Source organism: Castor canadensis, chromosome 11 (assembly GCF_047511655.1).
Source record: "Castor canadensis chromosome 11, mCasCan1.hap1v2, whole genome shotgun sequence".
NCBI classification, from domain to species: Eukaryota; Metazoa; Chordata; class Mammalia; order Rodentia; family Castoridae; genus Castor; species Castor canadensis.
Window position 1 is genome coordinate 96,875,199 of NC_133396.1, and position 21,769 is coordinate 96,896,967.

At 40.6% G+C, this 21,769-nt stretch overlaps 1 protein-coding gene across 2 annotated transcripts in view; it reads right to left on the reverse strand.

Moving 5' to 3' along the window:
• Positions 1-5,194: 5,194 nt before the first annotated feature.
• Positions 5,195-21,769, reverse strand: part of Pbx1 (PBX homeobox 1) — a 296,763-nt gene continuing 280,188 nt past the window's right edge. The window contains exon 8 of one of the 2 annotated variants that reach the window (XM_074047612.1): positions 5,195-5,502. Coding sequence is in view for 1 of the 2 variants with exons in the window: in XM_074047609.1 (XP_073903710.1) it covers positions 5,482-5,502 (21 nt within the window). In the remaining variant the exon portion in view is untranslated. The remainder of the gene's footprint in view (positions 5,503-21,769) is intronic. The other variant, XM_074047609.1, reaches the window with a different exon arrangement.

The following is a 21,769-nucleotide window of genomic DNA, read 5'->3' on the forward strand; positions in this document are numbered from 1 at the left end:
GCATAGCTTACACCACCAACTTACCACAAAAGAAGTCTCTGTGTAGGTTTTCCATAAGTCCTCAACTCAGACAAAATGTGAATTATACATACACTGAGCTGGGACTCATCCTGTAGCCATGACCTAGAGCACTAGACATTAGTGAAGCTTCTCCAGAGAAACAGAACCTATATAGGTACAGACATATTTATTATAAGGAATCGGCTCATTTAACTATGGAAGTTGGAGGCCCTACAGTCTTCTTTTTGCAAGGTGCAGATGCAAGAAAGTCAGAGGTGTAGTTCCAGTTCAAGTCCAATAGCCTGAAATCCAGAGGGTTGGTGATGCAGGGATTCAGTCCAAGTCTAAATCTTAACAACTAGGTGAGATGGTGGTATAAATCCCAGTCCGAGGTCTGGAGAAGACCAATTTCTCAGCACCAGCAGTCAGGCATATGCTGCTCTATCTGTCTTGTTTCATTCAGGCCTCCCACAGACTGGATGAGGCCCACCGTGGCATTGGGCAATCCGCTTTGCTCATTCTGCTGCTTCAAATGTTAATCACTTCTGAAAACAGTCTCATAGATACATCCAGAAATAATGGTTAACTAAATATCTGGGCACCCTGTGATCCAGTTCAGTTGACACATAAAATTAACTATCACAAGCGCCGTTGATGAAAGAGCTTTAAGAACCCTGAAAAACAGTACCAGTTAAGAGGAATCTGAATGTAAAATCTTATATACCCATCAAAGTGTGCTCTGGTATGTCTCCCCCACTCCCCGCCGCCCTGGTGTACAGTAGTTATTGCTATCCCTCTTCACCACAAAAGAAATGTCATTCACTGAGGTGATTCTTGGTAGTCTCCTGCTGACTGTATTTGAGAACATGGTCACCAGAATCACCTGGATGTCAAATGTATTCTGTCCTCCCCTAATTGGTAACAGTAGCACCAGTTTCTAGTCAGTTACTCCTTTCCTTGCTTCCTGATCTCTTGTAACAAAGAGCCCAAATTGCATGGCATAGCTAATAGTTCAAGAGGGTGTGCTGTGTCTCTGGGGAAAATCATTCCTTCTTTGTAAATAGACTTCCAGGCCTACAGGGACTAGAGTTATGGGAACAGGATGCACAAATTGTGAAGTGAAGTCATTGGAAGTGATGAAAATAGGGTCACTTCTGACTTTTATTCCATAGTTCCAAATATGTGCATATCTGGGACACAGCACCATATAATGGTCTTTGATTTTGAACATATATTATGTCCTTGAAGGTAGTGCCATATTATTGCCAGGAATCATTTCTAAACTGATGTTACCTTCAAAAAAGACATTCTAGCACTATTCAGTAAATGGATGGTGCTGAATATGATAAGAAAAGTGGACTCCACGGTCATTTGCTCACTGCCACCCTTCATTTGCTATAAAGTGTGCTTCTTGGGCCAATGTGATATTATGTACAAACCTGTGTCAGCAGGTCACATGCTTTAGAAGGCTTCCAGGAGTGGTACTAGATCTGAAAGGCAAGAAAAGCAACCCAGATGTGGAATTGCTATTGATCCCAATCAAGATGAATTTTTTCTCCTTCTAGAGTAGAAGAGATCCCATGTTGTTGCTACAAGTGGTTGATGTTTGTCCTTGAGGAAAAGTGCCGTATTGTGACCACCTGAGGTGGGTATTCAGCTCCACAGAGCATCTTTTCCCACCATAAATGCCTGCAATATCACAGGATTGCTGTGTCATATTGTATATCTTGCAAGGCTAATTGCACTGGAACTTCTACAGAGCGCTTTCCAACTCAGGCTCTACTCAAAGCTGGAAAATTTCCGTGTTACTTGGAAAATGGTCAGAGCAGTATTCCCCAGTATGGAATCTGCTATTTTCAGGACCCAAAGGGTAGGAGTTATGAATTAAAATAATCTACCATAATCTTTGGAAGGGCAGTCCCAATGCGCCACACCACAGAACTTCTTTAAAAATTCTCTGATATGCTGGGTGCTGGTGGCTTACACTTGTAATCCTAGCTACTTGGGATGTTAAGATCGGGAGGACTACAGTTTGAGTTCAAAATGGGGAAATAGTTTGTGAGACCTCATCTCCAAAATAATCAGAACTAAATGGACTAGCAGTGTGGCTCAAGTGGTAGAGTGCCTGCTTTGTAAGTATCTGCTTTGCAAGTGTGAAGCCCTGGGTTCAAACCCCAGTCCCACCAAATAAAAAAAATTCTGATGGTAGTATTCTGGATATTTATAGGTTTTATTACCCACCTTGGTAATACACATGCATCTTACTTAGAGCTTCCAGCATATTTGTTACTTCTTGCTACTTCTTAACACAATCTCGTCAATATTGTGGATGAATATGACATTCTTTGGAATGACCTAACAGTTTAGTTCCTTCAGACTCGATAATATGGGGTAGAAGAATTAACACAGAGCTGGGGAAAGATAGCAAATGTAATTTTGTACACCCCATGTAAATGCAGAGTGCTTCTTGCATAGACATTCTATGTTTAGAATATAAAGTATTTGGAATACCAAAAGCTGTTTATCATATACCTGAGGCTATGTGAATATGCCTTGCCAAGATACCATACTTGGCACAGAAACTGCAATTGGAGTTTTATTTGGATGAGTAAGTAACTATTCATGTATTGTACCTTTATCTTAACACAATGTCATCTTCTAGGTTTTGTTAGGACCAAACTGGTGAGATAAATAGGTATATCTCCCCAAACTGATGACATAAATGGGAGCAACCATCCCAATCACTGTAGGTTTTTAATTATTGCATTAGTCTCTTCTATTTGCTCTAGAATGCCATATTCCTTTTGATTTACTATTTTTGGTGGGGAATTAGAGGTTGGAGGAAGAGAAGTTTCAGAAACATACACTTGGTTCTCTTTATTTCAATAGCTCTTACCTCACAGTCCAAGGAATGCTGAGATTTCTATCAACCTGAAAGCATACGAATTTCCATTATTGAATTAAGGACTGATGAAATGATCAGGTGTGTGTCTCTTAACCTAGTGGCTGCACTATAAATAATTGCACCTAATAGATGCACTAGGAGCCCTACCTACCCTAGCAACAGGACCATGATGACTATCTAGGTCCCAGATATCAGTGTGGACTTGGGACCTGTGTCTAACAGTCCTCAAAATATTTGGGTTGCTCTCTTTCCACAGTATATGGTTACCTGAATAAATAGCCAAGAGTCTTTTTAGGAAATAATAAGATGATCATTATCATTTATACATTCTCTAACATTTGAAGCATCTTTCCATCTGGGGAATCAGCCTTTGCTTCTGTCAGTGGTTCTAAATCTGAAAACTGACTAGGGTCTGGAAGCTTGATAATGTATTTGACTTTTAATTGGGGTGGTTGTCTTAGCCCCTTGACCATCTATCGTTGATTTCTTTGATTGTATACAGTAAACAATACTTTGACTGGCCATCATCCATTTTTCTTGTCCCCAAGGATGCCATGTTTTATTAACCATCTCCATAGATCTCTAAGAGTGTGGTCCCCTCTGGCTGCACTCCAACCTTGTCACTTATTACAATAATTATACTCAGGGTCTGTGAGATGTAGTTATCCAGCTTGTAAGAGACCTCCAGGCACGAGCAGTGCACTGTCTCCTGAGATAGCTTATTCCATCATTAGACATCCAGTTTTGTGGAAATCCTTTCTTATGCACCAGAAATATGCTTCCTGGAATTTCTATCCATGTGACTCATCTCCAGGTCTTTGAAGCTAGCTACCATGCAAATTTTCTCCCTTACTTCCCCTCACAGTGACTACTTTCTCTTGCTTCTACATTAATCGCAACAGAGACAAGCCTTCACATTTACTAAGGAGTTCAGAATGCCAGTCCCAGGTTATCTGGAGGGGAAAGAAAATACATGTACCCCATTAAGATGAGGCAGAGTAATAATAATAATAATAATAAGACAGTAACAATAAAAACCCAAGCAGCTAACATGTATGGGATATATGTGACATGTCCTATGAAGAGCACTTTACTTGCATTATTCTCACCACAAGCTTTCATTTATGCAAGAAATATTTATTAAGCACCTAAATTATTCTAGAAACTAGCGATACAGCAGTAAAGAATACAAAAAACCTTGCCCATGTAGAGCTTACATTCTAAAGGTGGGAAACAGGCAATAAATAAGACAATTGAATGTTCTATATAGTATGTAAGGTGTTGAGTGTTAAGGAAAATGATAACACAAGGAAAGAAAATAGGAAATGACAGATGGTTTGCAAATTAGGTACTGGGGGAGGTCTCACTGAAGGCTAAGTTGAGTAAAGACCTGAAGGAGGTAAAAGAGTGACCTCTGTGGATAACTGGGAAGACAGTCCAAGGATAAGGAGCATAAGGGCAAAGACTCTGAGGTAGGTATTATTGTCTCCATTGTACAGATGGTTAAGTGATTGCCCAACAGCCTATTGCTTAAGGATAGAGTCAAGATTCAAACTCAGGTCTGCTTGGCTATAGAGCTAGTTTGCCACACACCTGCCAGATGATGGGGTGTGAGTGACATTAGACAATCTAGAAATGTTCTATGTTACATGAAAGCCTAGACAAGGGAAGCAACTGGCTCAGATGAACACATGTGGATAATGGCTAACCTGGAACCAGAGTGAAGTCACCTTTGTTCAATCATCTCTGCTTCAAGAACCCAGACATTTATCATCTGTCTAGAAATATTTCCCAAAGCAATTGATTGATTTGGTAAAACTTTATCATTATATCTTGCTGACAGGCATTTTAGAGTCTGCACTAAATGATGTATCTGAGATCCTATTTCTGTCATTGGTAGGTATGGATTAGAAACAAAGCATAGACTATGGTATTAAGTACATCTAAACTTGAAAATAGGCTCTATGCTTTCCTAGCTATGTGACCTTGGGCAAGTTATTAAACATCTCTGACTCCTAGTATCATCATCATAGAAGGAGGATATGAATGCCTCTCAGAGATGTGGTAGGGATTAGATAAAATAGCACATGTATAGCACCTCACTCAGTGATGGCATATAGGAGATGCTGTAATCATGTTCATTGTCCTCTCTCTTATGTAATTAGCTGTCTTTTCACATGCACAGCTCTCGTTTTTTAAATTTACTATAATTTTTGTGAGTTGAGAGGTTATTATATATATATATATATTTATATATATATATATAGCTACTCACCACATTTGGTACAAAGTAAATGCTTAAGCGTGATTATTTGATTCCTGGATTAGTGGGGAAGAGAAAGAAGAATGATTATTGCTTTGGGACTCTGCTGGTGCAACCAGCATCCAATTGCAGGATCTGCCAGCTCACCGCTCACCAGGGTTCTTTTGGTTGATATGAGTAGCCAGTAGGCATTTGCTCACTTCTTCAAAGTCAGTATGTGTCATTCTGGAAGAGAGACCATTGTTCAGGTAGGGAAGACATTTCTTCAGTCAAGAGAAGAGGAGTAGCTGTCACCACCAGATCATCCCAGTAATCAGTAGGTTCTTGCAATTTCCTGGTAAAAAGGCAAAAATTCCAGTTTAACTCACAACCTTAACACTCTCTATCTACAAATGTTTCATCAGGGATGCTATCAAAGAGTCAAATTGACTGATTTCACTTTTTATTTCTTTTGTCCACCCTCTGGCAAGATCTCAATGAGCAGCTAACCAGCTGAAAATAGGAGGAGAAGGAAAAGGCCTGGACCTAGATGACTCCAGAAATGGCTCATCAGCCACCAAAAATTGAAGTTACTTTTTCATTCATGTAATGTAGAAAAGAGTCTCCATTGTAAGTATTAGAAATAACTCAATGGTGTAATTTATTTATAATTTCTTTTTAAGAAATAAAAGCAATTCATTTTTGTAGCATTCTTCCTACATTAGGTTGTTTAATCCTCATGATAACTCTGTGAGATTGTTATTTATTGCCTGTGTTTTATAGATGAAGCAATTGTTCCAAATAACATTAGTATCTAGCTCAGGGTTACATAGCTAGGAAATTACAAACCCAGATCTCAAATCTACACATCTTAATTTGAGTCCAAAACGTTCCCCTTGTACTTTGTTTTCTCCCTCCTCCTAAAAAAGATGGATGAAGAACAATCTTTTCTGGCCCTATCAGAGGTCAACAAAGGTTGACAGGGAGAATTATACTATTGTCTTCTCTTTCGTTTTAAATGAACCATACATGAAATTCAGTCAGTACAAAAGCAAAGTCAAAGAAAAAAGTACTTTTTTCAAAAGTTAGTAATGCATCTAAGATTAGCTGATAGAGTCTGAATAGGTGAGAAGAACTCACAGACATGAACGTTTACCCTTAGATACTACAGAAGGGGAGGGTGTCAGTCTTCCCAAATTTTGGTTGCTGATCAAGAAGAAAGAGAATGTATAGCAAAGTCAGGAACAGAAGCAGTATTTCTAACTTCCAAATTCGAATATTGGCCAAGTTCAGCTTGATAAGCCTTAAAAAAGAAACTAAGCTATCAATACATTTCCAAAATATTAATTATTGAAATAAACATATATGGGCAAATATCAGAAGGAAATTGCAGAAAAATGAGTACTGTTGGAAAGTGATAGAATTATAACAATATTTTCCCCTGATTTCATATTATTTTACATTAGGAGGATATAAAGCAATAATTATGTTCACTTTACTCCCTACAGCAAGGCTACTTTTCCTCATCAATTTCACAATTTGACAGTTGATTGAATTGACGCTGTAGAAAGGCAGATTTCTTTTGGGTTGAAAGTACTAATAATACCCTCACAGTGACATATGGGGAGGTAGAATTGGGTCTTGTGAAATTAGCACCTTGTACCCAAAGACTGATGGCCTCAAATTTCTCCAATATTCCTCATAAAGAACATTGAAGCGGCACTAGATTTTTTTTTTTTTTGGCTAAACTCTCTTAACACAGCTTCTCCAGCGAAGTTTCTCCCTTTACTTTTATCTTACAAGCTTGGGGAAGATTTTTGAAAAAAATTACCTCGGTAAATATCCCCAATCCATTAGCTTTTAGAAATTCTGGATAAGGTAACATTTTAGCATAGAATGCTGAGCTTGAGGGACAGAAAGTCAGCTTTTATGTGTGTAGATGAAGAGAGGGAGGCTTAGAGAATATACTTCCAAATTTAAAGTAATTACATAGCATTGTATAGCATCCATCACTTTTTCCTAATTATCATTACAGGCTACCTTATAAAATAAGTATACTCACCCCTCTCCTTAATGTTACTGGTGCCCTTGATTGTGCTATAAGTACATTTGCTCAGTAGGGAGCTTCTAACCTGTGTTATTGAGGGCTTCAGAATAAACTTGAAGCAGAGTCTTCATCTTTAGTAGTGAAAGAATGGCACTGCACATATATGAAGTTCCATGTGGACAATTTTATTTATTTATTTTTTGTCATTTCTTTTTTTTTTATTCATATGTGCATACAATGCTTGGGTCATTTCTCCCCCCTGCCCCCACCCCTTCCCTTACCACCCACTCTGCCCCCTCCCTCTCCCCTCCACCCCCTCAATAACTGGCAGAAACTATTTTGCCCTTATCTCTAATTTTGTTGAAGAGAGAGTATAAGCAATAATAGGAAGGAACAAGGGTTTTTGCTGGTTGAGATAAGGATAGCTATACAGGGAGTTGACTCACATTGATTTCCTGTGTATGTGTGTTACCTTCTAGGTTAATTCTTCTTGTCTAACCTTTTCTCTAGTTCCTGGTCCCCTTTTCCTATTGGCCTCAGTTGCTTTTAAGGTATCTGCTTTAGCTTCTCTGCGTTGAGGGCAACAAATGTTATCTAGTTTTTTAGGTGTCTTACCTATCCTCACCCCTCCCTTGTGTGCTCTCGCTTTTATCTTGTGATCAAAGTCCAATCCCCTTGTTGTGTTTGCCCTTGATCTAATGTCCGCATATGAGGGAGAATAAACGATTTTTGGTCTTTTGGGCCAGGCTAACCTCACTCAGAATGATGTTCTCCAATTCCATCCATTTACCAGCGAATGATAACATTTCGTTCTTCCTCATGGCTGCATAAAATTCCATTGTGTATAGGTACCCATGTGGACAGTTTTAATAATAGGTTTATATCTCACTTGTCTTCTCACAGTAGAATATTTTTGCAGAAACAGAATCTATAAAATCAGTGGAAAAGGGGGCCATGAATATTACGTCCCCAGATGAGAATTTTCCACACTCTCCTGTGGACTCACAGACACATTCCCTAGAGTTTGTTGCCTTTACTTTCTCTGATGTATTGTGAGCACCATGGTTAGGCAGCACAAAAGAACAGAGCTGGAGACTCATGTAGAGTTAAAATTCTGGACCTGCCAATGATCATCTGTGTGATTTTCAGAAAAGTCACTTAATATTTCTGGTCCACTGCCTCATCTCTCAAAGAAGAGAATTGGACTAAGACCATCTTTAAGTTTCTTGAATGTCCTAAAACCGATACTGGCTGATTTAAGCAGAAAAAGCCTGAATGAGAAAGGTATCAGGTAGTTGTCAGAATTTTAGGAAGCCTGGATAACCAGTCTTAGAAAACAGAACCAGAGCAAATTGGTGGGTGGGTTTGAGAGGAGGTGGGGTTAATTTTAGAAAGGGCATGGTCTAGGTGGCAGGTCTCATTGGGGTTAGCTGCATTCCTATAATAGTCATTGTCTTTTCATCTCTCTGCTTAAGTACAGAGTTCTAGAATTCTAGTTAGTTGGTCTAGGGTAAGTTTATGTGTCCAGATGGTAACTAGAATACAGCAGACAACTTAATTTATGGCCCCACCAAGACTGTACTCAATAGTGGGGAGGCTGCTATCGAGTAAAGGAGCAGATACTGAGCAGTCAAAAAATGTCTTCTCTTTGGACCTTTCTAGCTCTTCTTCCTTCCTTCCTTCCCTGCCTATCTGCCTGTCTCCTTCCCTCCCTCCTTCCCTCTCTTCTTTTTTCTTTAGGAGCTCTTCCAAATATCAACTGTCTTGCATACCATGGGGAAATTACATTTTAATACATAAGTGTGGATAGCTCTTCCAGAAAAATTCCCATTCTTCTCCAGACTCCCAGAAGGATTAGGCTCATGGTGGGAAGAGAAAGAGAAGGTTGCTCTGGCTGCAGCTGGGTACCAGAAAGCCAGAAAGCAGCAGTATTCATAAGGAGCAGAGCCAGAGAGGGCTGTGAGCACTGAGTTTGGAGCAGATGGCTAAAAGAACAGTCCACCAAAGACCCCTAGGTACTGCTGCTAGTCAGAGGGGTTCCCATTAACACATTTTCTTGGCTTTAGTTTTATGGCTGCTGGAATGAGTGGCTTTTTTCCTTTTCCAAACTGTCCTTATCAGTAATGCAACAATAGCTAATTTAATTAGCTGACCTGAATGGCAGCCAGTTTGAGCTAATTTGGTTTTGCTAGTGTTCCCTGTTACATACAGAACTGATAAACATACTTCCCTCCAGACAAACAGTGGGGTTGTGGAGGGGTAGTACAAGTGACAGTGGCTTCTTCCCAAGTCCATCTTACACCTGTGGAATTTAGCATTTGACCAAAGGCAAGTTATTCTAAAGTCAGTATTTCCTGAGGGCTTGTCAAATATGTCAGCTGAAAGAGATAAAATAGACAATCAGGAAACTACAAAGGCAAAGTGCCCAGGAAGAGGGTGCTAGAAAAAAAAATTCCCCTTAGCAGAAAGAACCCTTGACCAGAAGATCTGGACATTAGCCATGGACTGACCTTCCCCAAGACATTTCACCTCTGTCTCAGTCACCTGATGCATCATAATAATTATTGCTCCACATCCTTCCCAGCTGTGCTGCTGCACAACAGTATACTGTAGATTATAGTGCTTTGACACACAAAGAGCTGAGCCAGTGGGGAATTCTTCTGTGATGGGCAGAATACCCCAAATGAGTTCTCTGTTTCTCATGGGAAAAGACCAACAGCCATTCCCTAGCATACAACATGTGGTGTATACATAGAAGGTGCTCAACACATGTTTGATGATGGGATGATAGAGAAGAAGGGATATGAGGAGATATGTAGGGGTTGTACAAGGTCTGGGGAGATCAATACCCACCTAACTGAACATCACAAAATATAACCCTCCCTTTTAGGTCAGTATCTTCACCCTCTCTGTACTCAGCAAAAGAAAAGGATAACAGAAAAAACACTACTGTTTTATCAGATTAGTTTTTAATACATCAAAATATTTCTTTTATCCCTCTGGCCCCTCTGATCAGCACTCCCTACCTCAAGTTATTCTAACACTGCCCCTACCTAGGTAAGGGACTAGCCTCAGGCAAGTTAAGAAAACTTGGTACATAGATAATAAATAACAGAACTGGAATTTGAGCTCTGGATTGAATCCAAAGCTAAAATTAAATAAGGTGTAACTAATTATTGAAAATCCTTATCTCTGTAAATAAAACAATGACAAAGAAAACACTTGGATGATTCTCAAAGTAATTACGCAGAGTGAAAGAAGCCAAACAAAAACTAAGAGTATACTGCCTGATTCCATTGGTATAAAACACTAGAAATTGCAAGCTAAATATAATGACAAAAGAGAAATTAGTTGCTAGGGAGGGAAAGAGGTGAGGAGATGTGGGAAGGATGGATTGCCAAAAAAGTAAAGTTTTTAAAAATTTATTTTATTTACTTATTAGCATATTATAGTTGTACCCCAGATACATTGTGATATTACAAAAGTGCTTATGATATATATTAGTTAGAGTCACGTCCTTTCATATTAAAAGTAAAGTTTCAAGGTCATGAATATGTTTATTATCTTGGTTGTGGTGATACCGGTGTATATGCATGTCAAATCTTACCAAATTGCACACTTCTAAGGTGCAGTTTGTTGTATGTCAATTTTGCTCAATAAAGCTGTTAGCAAACAAATACTTAAACTACTTTTATACCTTTAAAATTTGGCATATTAAATAGAAGGGTAAATAACCATTATTAGGAACTTAGCCAGTAATGATAAAGAGAAAACAAATCCCCAAATATCAGGACCTCTTAATTCACAGGTGATGGAATGAGAATACCAAACCATTAAAAGCCCAGGCTTTGCGAACCAACCTGGTTCTCACCTCCTCCTCCTTGAACTAGTTGTGTGGCTTGTGGCAAGTTACTTAAAATCTTAAGTGTTCTCATCTAAGAAGCAATAAAACTTGAATCATGTGGTGTCTGAGAATTAAATGAGATAATGTACATGTGTCCACTAGAGCAGTACTGGGCCCATGGCTGTCCTTCTATCCTTAGGTGCATGAAAGATCTGGGTCAGGTTCCAGCAAGCTTTGGTGTCGAGGATGCATAAGGGTCAGGAAGGAGGAGCAGTTTTGGGGTGTAGCCACAAAGGAAGATAGCACTTGTCACACAAATGTACATCCTAAGATGCCTCAGCACTTGGAGGCTGTGATAATGATTGGATTAGGCTTTCTTTCTCTGATTCCTGGGAATTCTCTCCTTATTTCGATCTCAATCCAGAATTGCAAAAGGAAAACAGTGTTTCCAGCACTGGAGCCGGTCTTTCTGCTTTTCTACAAAAAATAGTAATGCATTCCGCTTTCTTCCACTCCTCTATTACCTTAATGTGCTGGCCTGGAGGATAAATGAGATAATAAACAGAGAGCACTGCGTGAGCACAGTGTCTGGGTCACAGGAGGCGCTCAATAAATGTTAATTCCCTGCCCCCAGCCCTTTATAGATTAGCCCTGACTTCTCAGAAATGCAAATCCCTGTGCATTCACCTAAGTCTACTTTCAAAAGCCCTGCATAGGAGACTTTTTACTACCCCCTTAAAGCTGGCCAGAATCTCTCTCTTCTGCTAATTGTCCCACGGAGACCAGGGGAAGAGAATGCAGCAACTCTGGAGGAGACCCAAGCCTCCTAGCAGAAGAGACTGTGCTGTTATTGAGCTTTGCGAACATGGACCTCATTCATCTTCACAGCCTTTGCTGCGCCATCCATTTTAAATGACATGGAAGCCGACCCGTTTATCAAGATCAGCATACTACTGTATTATTATGATTATTTAGCATTTACATAACACTCTATTTGCAAAGTGCTTAATAATAATTTATTTATTACTTCATCTAACTCCTCACTAATGGAAAATTCAAGGGGTTGTCCTGAGTTCATTGACCTCTGCTGTAGAGACACCTCAGGCCATTTTCAATTGCTGCCCAAAATGCCTGCTATAAAATGTTTTAATGAAAAATCATTTGGCATGTATCTATCTATCTACCAATCTATTTCCTTTTGGGCACTTGTATCGAAACAATACTCTTATACTTTATAATGAATAAAAAACCATTACTATTATAAAGCCACTAAAACAATATCTTGCTAGAACTTAGATAGAGCCAATACAGGATTCGATTCCATTTGTGTGGCTGACATGAAAACCACATATGTATGCCATCATATCTCCCTTCAAGAAGGAGTCATAGCCCAGATCAGAGTGATATGGTTGGTTGATGGTCTCTCTATCAGCTTCATTATGCCTACCTCAGACAGTGGCATTGGTACAAGGATTTCTGCCCAGTGAGGGATTCATCTAAAGGGTGATTTTGTTCTGGAAGTCCTTATTGGGTTGGCTGAGTCTTTCCCAGGTTTGTGTCAGTATTTGATGGCTTCCCTGCTCAGTCACTCTACCTTTTACCTTTTTCCTTTACAGATGTAACTTCATAACTCTTTTTCAGTCCAGACTTCACCTCAGAACTCAGCCATTTCCCAGAGCACCCAGCAGGCACACACACCAAAGCTAAGCCATGCGGCGTTAGGCAAGTGTCACTGCACTGCAGATTTTTACCAGTTCCCTCATGAAAGGTGGTTTTGATGCTTTCAAGGGTCTTCGTACTTCTTCTATTCTACGATATCTGTGAATCTATATGGAATGGGATTCAATATAATTTTGTGTCTTAGCCTCCTTGCAAAATGGGATTTTGTAGTAAAGGAAAGTTTTGAGGGAAAAGCTCACTGCTTCAGAGACCCCCACTTTCCTACCTACAATGATCTCCAATGTTTCCACTCCTGTTGAAAGTAGAGTAGGAAAAGGATTATGAGTGTGGGTTGAGGTGTGTTAAAATTATTCAGTAATAATTTATTTGTGTGTATAACATTATATAATAAATATAATGCATATATGCTATAGATACAATACTTATAATTAAATAAATGATGCAACCTAATTTATCTAACACATCTGCACACATAAAACATCAGTCAAGACCGGGGATATCACAGAATAGGGAAATGGAGAAAACAGGACTGTATTCTGAGGGTTCTAGTTCCTGGGTCTGATGGCCCCCAAAGTTCTCATATAAAACTAAACTCAGTAGAGGAAGGGAAAAGCTCAAGCAAAGCAATCACTCCAGCAGGGAACAGCTTCTCAGATATTGCACACCTCAGAATTCTGGGGAATGCCAACTCCTTATTAGCTGCTCAGACTTGTCCCCTATGGAGATCTTGGTTTTCAGGTCAAGAATCAGAACAAAAGGTGTGTGCCAGCTCCCTTTGTGTCCCTGTTTCTTGTTTTTTTGTTTTTTTTTTCTTAATTGTTGTTTTCTAAACAATCTTTGAAAGAAATCTAGTCTTTCCTTTTCCACCCCCACTGAACTTCTCAGTGTGCTCAGGACAAAGGCATCTGTCACAAACAAACTATTATGAAATTTCATTAGAGTTTTTGAAATTAAAAGCCAACAAGCATAAAAAGTGGTCATTGTAAGGCCCATGTATAAAGTTGTCAGTGGGCACTGGCTCTGAAATTCACATTCGTACTGACTAAAACTTTAAAACATGTTCAATGATCTTTTGTGTAAATTCATAGAAGATTTATCTATAAATAATTAGGAAGGGTATGTGGCATTTTAAAGAGAATATTAGAAGGATAGTCTCAGGCTTTCCTCTGTTGCTGCCTTAAAGGCTTGTTAAAAGATGTAACCATTCCTCACCCCTCAACTACCAACTACCAGGGTCCAGCAACAACAGTCTTGGGCAAGAACCAAGGCTCAGTTCTGTAAACAGTGGCTTCAGAACGTGCAGGAAAAGGTCCCTGGCACTTACAGAGACCTGCATGAATTGACCAAAAACATCAAATCTGCATCATTTACTATTTGGTAAGAAACCTCTTGGAGCAGCACAGAATTACTAGAACTATTTCTCCAAAAGAGTGAGCAAATCTTTCTTGCTATTCCTTGGGATAATGGTGGGTAATGTTGAAAGTAACGTGCCAATAAAGGGGAAGGAATCATGTTAAGTGACTCAACCCTCATTCTGAAGCACTCTTTAGTGTTTTGCCACAAGGTACCAGTCCTGATTTGTCTTGTTCGAAAGATTATTGTGAAGGCAACCATAGTGTGGTGGCTACACACATGACCTTCAGAGTCAGACAGAGTCAGGGCTAAATCCTGACTTGATTACACACTGGTTGTGTGCCCATAGATAAGTTCCTTAACCTTTCTGAGTTTTTCACAATTTTCTTTTACATGAAATGGGGGTCATAACACACACACTTCAAAGTGTTGGAATGAGAGCTGAATGAAATAATAGCTGTGTAAAGCACAGTGTCTGGTCAGAGAAATACTCCAAAAATGGCAGCTCTTTGTCTCACATTAAACACGCTGTCTATGAGTAATGAGCTAATATGTTGGATGACAAAATCAGGATCCAAAAAGGTCTCACCAGGCTGGACTCAAAGACCAAATATTTAACAAGGATAAATGTAAACGTACTGCAATTAGATCTGAACAGCAAGCTGCACAGATGCCTGGTGGGCAGAGGGGGCTTATCAACAGCACACCTGAAAAAAAGGCTTGGGAGCATTCCTGACACTTGGCTCATTAAGGGTCATTGGTGTGAGGGGCTTGCCAAAAGCAAATACTTCTTAGGCAGCATAAAGGCAAGTGCCTTGTGTGGAACAAAGGAGGAAATAATGCCCATATCTTCTGTTTTACTCTGGGTGAAGCACCTTAACAAGGATGAGGATCAGCCGGGCTTTTTCGGAAGCCACAGAATCAAGAGAGTGAGGAGACATAAATCCCATCAAAGCAAAACCCAGCAGAGGCAAGAGAAACCCAAGGAGGCTTCAGACATGTGTCCATGACATTTGGAAAGCAGTTACATGCATGATGGATTAGATCCTCTGTGATAGCAAATTTCTAGCCCTCCTTTGCTTAATGTTGCTCAAGAGGGAACAAGGATGGTGAGTGGGAGTTACAGAAAGGAAGGCTGCTACACAATATATAAAGAAGCTGCCTCTAACCATTAACACTGTCCCCAAATGGGAAGAGAGTGAAGTCTCCGTCACTAGAAGGGCCCAGGCAGAAGCTGCAGGATTGTTGGTGAAGAATGTTATATAGTGATTATGATGTCTCCTAGAGCAGTCTGCAGCCCACAGGAATCATTTACAAAATATTTTTCCATCAGTACTAGGGGTTGAACTCAGGCCCTCTTGCTTGCTAGACAGATTCTCTACCACTTGAGCCACTGAGCCATGCCCCTAGTTCTTTTTGCCTCCAACTGTGATCTTCCTATCTCTGCCTCTTGAGATGACAGGCATGTGCTCCCATTCCTGACATTACAAAACTTTTAAAGTATGTGCATAGGTATTTTTTTTCATTGGGGGAAAGTTCATAGCCTTCTTCAGATCCTTTCTTTGTAGGACCTGAACTTCCACCACATAAAGATTAAGATGAACCAAGTTTCAACATGTATTAAACATTTATTGTTTGCTACTAGATCAGGGGCTGGGGACACAGAGATGAACAAGATGTTATCTCTGTCTTTGTAAAGGGAAACTTCAAATTTGGTACCTTCTATTAAACAAACAAATGTTTTAAAAATGTTTTTTATCTGTGATATGTTAGAGAATGGTATACAATAGAGTAAAAGGGGAGAATAGTCCATTCTTTCTGGGAGGAGGTCCCTTCCAACTTGGAGTTTGGGAACTCTACGACAGATAGCAATAAAAGTACTTTGGCCACCTTCACCAGTCTTTTGAGGCATTATACTCACAGGTTCACCAAGGATTTCTAGAGATTAAGATCTGGCAAAACAGCAGACATCCCGAGAGCCCCCAGAAAGGGGCTAATCTGCAGATCTGATTTTCCCTTCCTGTTCCAGGATGGAACAGGGTCACTAAGATGCCTTAAAGTAAGGTGCCCCAAAATCTGTAGGAAAACACTTTTGATCAGTTCATGAAAACCCAAATCATAGCTGCTTGTGCCTGTACGCACCCACATTAAACTGCCAGCCTGCTTTACATTTATTTACCCACCATGTACTGCCTGTTTATTGGACCAATAAACTGGAGGCAGTAATATCCGCCCATCAAAATCCTACCTGGCTTCCTGGGCCTGCCTCTCACCCTACATTCTTCATAGGCCTCCCCAGGCACTCTGCCCATGGAAAACACTCTGTCCACTGAGAGAACTCTATTCTCTTAACTTCCCTGTGCATCTCATCAGACCCCACTGTTTAGCATTTTGTGCTGTTATTTAACTGCATTGTGTGAGTACATTTTGTCAAGTTTTGGACTTGATAAGATCTTGCCTGACAAGATCATTAACTCCTGCTGACTGGTACAAAGCTAAAGGCCAAACCTGACTGTAAGATTCAGGGGCATATGAGATTCAGGGCCAAATAGGTAGTCATTTTCTGGTTCTTGAGTTTTTTAGAAATCTGCAAGAGCCAGGTGAAACAAAATCTGTCCTGGCCCCTGAGAGTTATCAGCAAAGGAAGACAGATGGGCCTCATGGGTTTTTAACTATGGACTTGGAATTGTGGCTTTAGGTTTTTCGGTGGACTAAAGGCTCCATGGAGCATCACTGTCAATGGTCACACAGAGTTCTAAATAAACCTCTTGACTGAATGGAAAGTCTCTGGCTGACTGTGGTGTGGCATCATTGGGGTGGTATTTCAATTTCATTAAAATAACATCTTATTATTAACTTATGCCTGAGACACAAGAACCAACTTTCAAACTGTCAGAGGCCCACCTGCCTATGGCCAGGAGAATCCTCCTCACCTGCCATTTGGGTTCTTCCAAACACACTTAGAGAACTACTGACTTAGATAAGAAAATGCAGTACAAGTTGGAGATAATTAAAATCCATAGCTGCTCCAACTGGGAAATATCTTGTCATCCTTGGGCCACCTGAATCACAATAGTTGTAACTGGCTCTTAGAAGGACCCACAGGATCCGGGTCAAAACCTCATCCATGCTTGGCTCCCTACAGCTGAATACTGCCTGGGGGATGGGGTGCCAGGCTTACAGACTATGGATATGTGTGGGGGGGGGATATCTGGGTATGAGCCAGATCATCCATGAGAATCTCTCATGACTGCTAGCCACTGTGTCTACTTAAAGTCAGGATTCTTCAAGGATCAAGGAGTCCAAGAACAAAGAATTTTTTCACATTCATTCACAAAAATCCCACTTCCCAAGCCCAAATGTCAGCTGGCTCTTCCATTTTTTTCCCCTCCCATCCCTTGGAGCATATTATTTGCAAATAAACCAGGTTCTAGAAGTCACAGATGGCCTTTGTCTATCTGTCTACCTTTCTTATACTTCACGTAGGGTTCTTATGTGTGGTGTACTCATCTGAACTCAGGTCTAATTCCCAACTCACAGCTGGGAAGTAACCTGGGCTCCTAATTGTGAATTTTGAACCATTCCTCCTGCCCTCCAGTACTCCGGATACACAGAGACATCAACTCTGTCATAAGACCCTCATAACACTTCTGCCACATGGAGCTACAGAGAGACCTCAAGGCAACACTGATCTCAGGGCAGCACTGGTTATTAAAAATGGCCCCCTTGAAGTCACTGCAGGCTCTGGCTCAATTGGAAACCATTAGCCATTTTTTTCAGGCTCACTCTGTGCATGTATGGAAATCTACAGCTGGTTGAGCTGCTCTATTCTTTCTCTTTCTCCATTTTCTCTTCTTCCTTAGCACACAAAATGCTTGGGGCCCACCTGAGACCTAACATTTGTCTGTTTTGAGAATAGATGAGTATTTATTAGAATTAAACAGCTGGGAGTGCTGTGATATTTAGACGGGTATTAGAAGGAATGTATGAAAAGAAGATAATGCTGGGTCTTTTTTTTTTTTGTAAACCAGTCTGGGCTTAGCAACTGACGGGATTTCTTGGGTCTCCTGTGAGAACCAGATACAGTTAATTTCCTGCAAAAGCTGCGGGCTGTGCTGTGCTGATATTGCACTGTTATTTAGAATAGAAAGGTCAGGACTGAGATTGAATAATCATTGACAAGAAATCCACAGGGCATTGGAAGCAGTTGGTGAGCAGTGACTGAAACCCCGGCTGACTCCTCCCCCCTTCCCTGCCTTCTTGGGTATATGGCTGATTCTGGGGTTTGTTTTCTTTCTGTGTTTCCTGAACCCTCAGAGCTGATGAGAAAGGTGTGTTGAGACACAGGCCACCATTCAAATTGGTACACTCGATCTTACAGACCCGGATGTACCTACTGCGAGGCCTTTGGCTTTGGGCATCTGTGCATGAATTTTGCAAATGTGTTTTTATTTTTCCTCAATACCTTGAAATGCTTTGTCCCCAACAGGGAATTTTGTTTTCCTGCATGGTCTCCAAACTATTGTCTGTGTAGCACAATTTTCTAGCCTGTCCTAAATGTGAAGCCCTATATAGGATGTTGGGAAAGCACAAAGGAAAATTATGTGGATGGAGCACCTGCTGTGAATCTCATTAATCCTGGTGACCCTGAAATCCATGGTTTACAGATGGGGAAAGTGCCTCAGAAGGCCCCGGGAGGTTGGATAACTTGTGCAAGAACTCTCAGCTCCTAAGCAGCAGAACAAAGATTTGAAATCTAGACAAGGGTACCAAGCTCATGACCCTTCTCATAGATTTCTCAATCTCCGTTCTGGATTCTTTCTTTGGTTTCTTGGAAATCTGTTTTCAATAAAAGAGTTTTTCTCTTGCTGAAAACCATCATTGGCCACCCTATGAGAGTCAGATCCCACAAACTGGATAATATAGCTTGGAAAAAGAAGGGATGGGCTAGAGGACTGCTGAGGCCCCTTCTGAATCTCAGATGTCAAATTATTTATTTTAAAATTAGATTTATTTATTATAAGTTTGATTGTGGTATGATTCTTTAAACATAGAGCTCATCTTGTTTAATTTGGGACAATTAAGAGCACAAATGATAAAATAAACAAATTGACCACCAGTCATCAACCTCAAGTTAGCATCTAGATTATGGTCAAATAATTCTGAGGGTCATGACTAGTGCCAGGTAAGGGTTAGTGTCCATGGTTCTGGTTAGAATAAGGAAAGGTCAAGGGTTATAAACTCAGGATCAGAATATTTTGGGGGAAAGCTCATCATCTTGGTAAGATTATCTTCAAGGAATGTCAGTTCAGGATGATTTCTTGGCCTGGTGGCTTTGGGCCACAGCTTCTGTAGTACTGTCCTGTGTCATTACAGAGCGTTCTGGCATCTGGTGACACTTCATGTGCTTTCTGTGACTTCATGGTTGGATAATATGTAGGAATCAGGGATAACAGGCTGGGTGACAGGAAGAAGTCAGGACAGCAGCCTCCTCTCCAGGTTGCCCAGTGTGTGATTGGATTACAGAGTCATTAGCTTTACCTTGGTTTATATAAATTCAGCTCCTTCACAGACATGCAATGTCACCACCACTGCTAAACCAGTTACGAGATAATGAATAGAAATATCTATTTTGTTTTTAAGAGTTTAAAAAACATAGCACAAGATTTTAAAGGTCATGTTCTGGTGACTAGTTTGAGGACTAGAACCTTGACATCCTGAGTTTTAATTACAGATTGGATTCTCCTTTCTCCTGAAAGAACTGAGGTAGCTCTATGCTCTGGGTCCATTTCTAGAAGCTACAGAGTGTGTAAGGACTTGTCAGGCTTTGATGGTTTATTTCTTTGAAAGCCCTGAGTTCTTTAGTATGGCAAAGAATGTCTGCTATCACTTTTCTCCTTCTTTTCCTAAGCTCTCAGTCCCATTCCCTGGTTAGAATTGCTTCCATCAGTTCACTTGTACTTGAGATGCTAGGATAATAGATACATGTGCTGGACGAGAATAAAGAAAGAAGTGGTATGGTAGCAGTCAGTGACTCAGATGATCAAGCTAGATTCCAAAGCTCCTCTGCTTTGTATCTGTGCAACTTTTGGAAAGTTGTTCAAGCTTTGTTTGTTTATTTGTAAGGGATATAATGATAGCACCTTCTTAGGGATGTTGAGAAAATTGAATAAGTGGATATGTGCAAAACCCTTAAAACTATGCACAGTCTATGATAAACACTATCATATATAGATATATCTTTTCCTTCCTTATGCAACCACATCTTCAAAGTACCTTTTCACTATTGAGGGCTGTGGTATGTACACAAATTAAATATGGGCCATTGGTGGGGATTGCTTACCCAGTTTGTTTAAGGGGAGTTTCAGGCTCCCAGGATCTCAATCCTGGACCTTCTTGGAATATGATTCTGGAAGTAAATCTTGAAATGTGCCTTTGAGGTTTCTTTAGGGCAGCATGAGCTCAACGTGCACTTATTGAGCACCTGCTATGAGCCAGGTACTTCCTTAAGAAACTTATTCCATAGTCCTGGGTCTCAGTTTCATTACCAGTAGAATGGGAATCATGACACCTCCTGTGTCTGGCTTACAGGACTTTTGTAAAGCTCCAAAGGAATGTGACAGCACACTTTAAAAAATGCTAGGCAAATTGGTGGTACCAATCTTGTAGCCAGCCTGTCACCTGTGTAAGGTCATAGTCCTCTTGTCAGATGGCAATCTAACCCCTCCCCTCCCCTGCTCCATGCAGAGTGGCACTAGATGAGAAGGATGACCTCGAGAACACATTCTCCATGGTACCATCTGGCATCCTTTTTTGCCTTCGATTTATCAGTGCAGATTTCTCCCCATGTGATACCATAAAGGCAGGTTGTGTGACACCTTTACTACCGTGGAGCCTGAATTATCTTATGCATGCAGGGACAAGATGCAGGCACTCACCTCTGCTTTCTTAGCCCAAGTTTCTCAGGCTGCAAAAAGCCATAGGTGCTGCCAGGAGAAGCTGACCATGCTAGCTGCACTGGGATAGGCTGGGCTGAGCCCAGGGCAAAGGATGGCCAAGGTCCAGCCAGGTGGGCTGTGTTTCTGAATCTCTCACTCAACCTCTCCCAGTTTTGCTCCGGTGGCTGCCATCCCCAAAGTTTACAGGAACCATTACCTATGAAAAATCTGTTCCATCTGAAGACAGTCAGGGGGATGGGTGGCAGATTGCAATTTAATGATCAGATTAAAATATGCTAAAGCAAACAAATAAATAAATAAAAAGCCCAGTAGCCTGGAGCATCACAATTCATTCTGTGGGCAACAGAGGCTGGGGCTCCAGGGAGCAGCTCGTAATTCACACCACAGGCAGGTTTAGTAGCCTGTTACTCTATGACCACAAGGAGAAACAACACTCCAAGAAAGATTTACACTGAATGGCACTGGAGGTTGAAGAGCTAGGGGCTGAGAGGGGAGGGGTGTGGAAACTAACAGGTACCTAGTGCTAATAAAGGAAAAGAATGGCTTCTAAATGATCAACGCCCAGAACCAAGAACATATTTCCCTTCTCTTCCAAGTCCTCCCTGGCCCCTCCACAGTTCTTGATTGAGTCACTCCATCCCATGGCAACCGAACATGACAATGCCACTTCCCATAAGATAGGGTCATTTTTCTATTTCTACATCTTACCAGACTAGTCTCTCTTTTGAGGGAAGAGAAT